At 43.3% G+C, this 1,946-nt stretch overlaps 1 protein-coding gene across 1 annotated transcript; it reads left to right on the forward strand.

Annotated features, from left to right (window-relative positions):
• Positions 1–712: 712 nt before the first annotated feature.
• LOC114508452 (GTPase ERas-like) lies at positions 713–1,715 on the forward strand. The gene has a single exon (XM_028526334.2). It carries the CDS (start codon positions 713–715, stop codon positions 1,532–1,534), a length of 822 nt encoding a protein of 273 aa, XP_028382135.1. The 3' UTR covers positions 1,535–1,715.
• Positions 1,716–1,946: the final 231 nt, after the last annotated feature.

Consider the following 1,946-nt stretch of genomic DNA (forward strand, 5'->3'; position numbering starts at 1 on the left):
TATATTACTCCCAATTCTACTGCAGCATCAAAATATGTGAAAGACAAAATCCCTGCATGATTAAGGAGACTATTTTATTCAGCCAAATACATAGGAAGAACAGTCATTAATAATGAAGTTCTCAAAGAAAAGGAAGGGGGCCTGTTGTTTTATAGAGGAAGATAGAGTCATCTTTGAATCTTTACAAGAGTTGTGACAAAAATGGACATCGAGGCATAAGGAAGAAGGGTGGTTCTTCTGAGGTTAGTTCTTTCTGGAACACAAATGTGTAGGATGGGACATTCTTAATCACCACTAGTCTATGACCACTAATTCCCTATTCCACTGAAAAAGTACTTTTATCTGCATTGTCTACTGTTTTGTTCAATATCCACTGAATAAGAGCTCAAGTGATCAATTCCTTTTGAAAGTCATCTCTAAGAAGTAATACTAATTACTTTGAAGATAATTATTTTTTCTTTCATTACACAATGAAAATGATCCAAAACCATTGTTGTAGTTTTGTCTGTACCTAAACTGAAAGCCAAATTAAATGCTCAGTTTCAATTACAGTGACTCTATGTGCATACGTACATACATGCGTAAGATGGTATTTATGATTGCCCATCATTTTCATGTCATTAGTTATAAGCACCCCATATTAGCAGATGTATTGTTTGAGCGTATTTTTAAATGTCACTCAAATATTTTTGGTAGGAAGAAATATAGAAAAATGAAAGTGAGAACTAGTCAGCTTCTTTTTTGTTGCTTCTTTAAAGTTCATATTGAGAGCTGCGGTGAGTCCGGGTCTCAGAGCATCTTCCTCTCCCAGGACCGAGGGCCTGCTGTCCACATCTCTTCAGTGAGCAAGGCACTACCAAAAAAGTCTAGTATGCTTGATCCTGGCCTGGGTACATGGAACCCAAGTGCCCAAGAGGAGAGCTACAGTGCTCAGGCACCTTCCAGAGGTGGTGGCAAGAAGCTACCAGAATACAAGATGGTGGTTGTGGGTGCAAGTGGTGTGGGCAAGAGCGCACTGACCATCCAGCTGAACCATGAGTGCTTTGTGGAAGATCATGATCCCACCATCCAGGATTCCTACTGGAAGGAGGTGATCCTGGAGCAAGGGAGCTGCATTCTGAATGTGCTGGATACGGCTGGGCAAGCGGCTCACAAGTCCCTGCGTGATCAGTGCTTGGCTTCTGGGGATGGTGTGCTGGGTGTCTTTGCCCTCGATGATCCCTCATCTCTAACCCAGCTGCAGCAGATGCGGGCCACCTGGAGCCCTCACTATACCCGGGCCCTCGTCCTTGTGGGCAACAAGTGCGACCTTGTGACCACCAACGGAGATGCTCATGCTGCTGCTATAGCCCTTGCCAAGAGTTGGGGGGTCCCTTTCGTGGAGACCTCGGCTAAAACACGGCAAGGTGTGGAGGAGGCCTTTTCCTTGCTCATCCATGAGATCCAAAAGGCCCAGGAGGCTGAGGCAGCATTACGTGCAGCTAAAGCCCGGCGCCAAAAGGCCATGTGCAAGTGTGGCTGCTCTGTAGCCTGAAGGTCAAGAAAAGTGGACCATCCCCGAGGCCAGGGTGATGCTTCCTTGATATGAGAACCCTGAGCAACTAACTGTGTGAGACACTGGGTGTACTTGGGCTAGACGGGCCCCTCTTCTGGGGAGGTTTTCATTCGGTGAGGGGCTTCTTGTTAATATGGAATATATTCTTAGTTATGTTCTGTCAGATAGATTATTATGCAAAACAAAATAAAAGTTCTCAGTTTCAAAACAATAAAGTTCATATTTGTTGAAGTAATTTATTTATGAACTATAAAGAATTTTGAACTGAATCTCTGGGGCCAATGGTAGCAGGACAAGAATTATGTACCTATTGGTGAAAATTGTTATATGAGAATTATCAAAGTGAATAGATATTTGGCATAGTAATCATGAGGTAAATGGTTATGGAGTA

This window comes from Phyllostomus discolor, chromosome 11 (genome assembly GCF_004126475.2).
Source record: "Phyllostomus discolor isolate MPI-MPIP mPhyDis1 chromosome 11, mPhyDis1.pri.v3, whole genome shotgun sequence".
NCBI lineage: Eukaryota > Metazoa > Chordata > Mammalia > Chiroptera > Phyllostomidae > Phyllostomus > Phyllostomus discolor.

What these genes read in the sequence shown, in the direction of transcription:
- LOC114508452 (XM_028526334.2), top strand. Translation starts at nt 713, where the DNA reads ATGAAAGTGAGAACTAGTCAGCTTCTTTTTTGTTGCTTCTTTAAAGTT.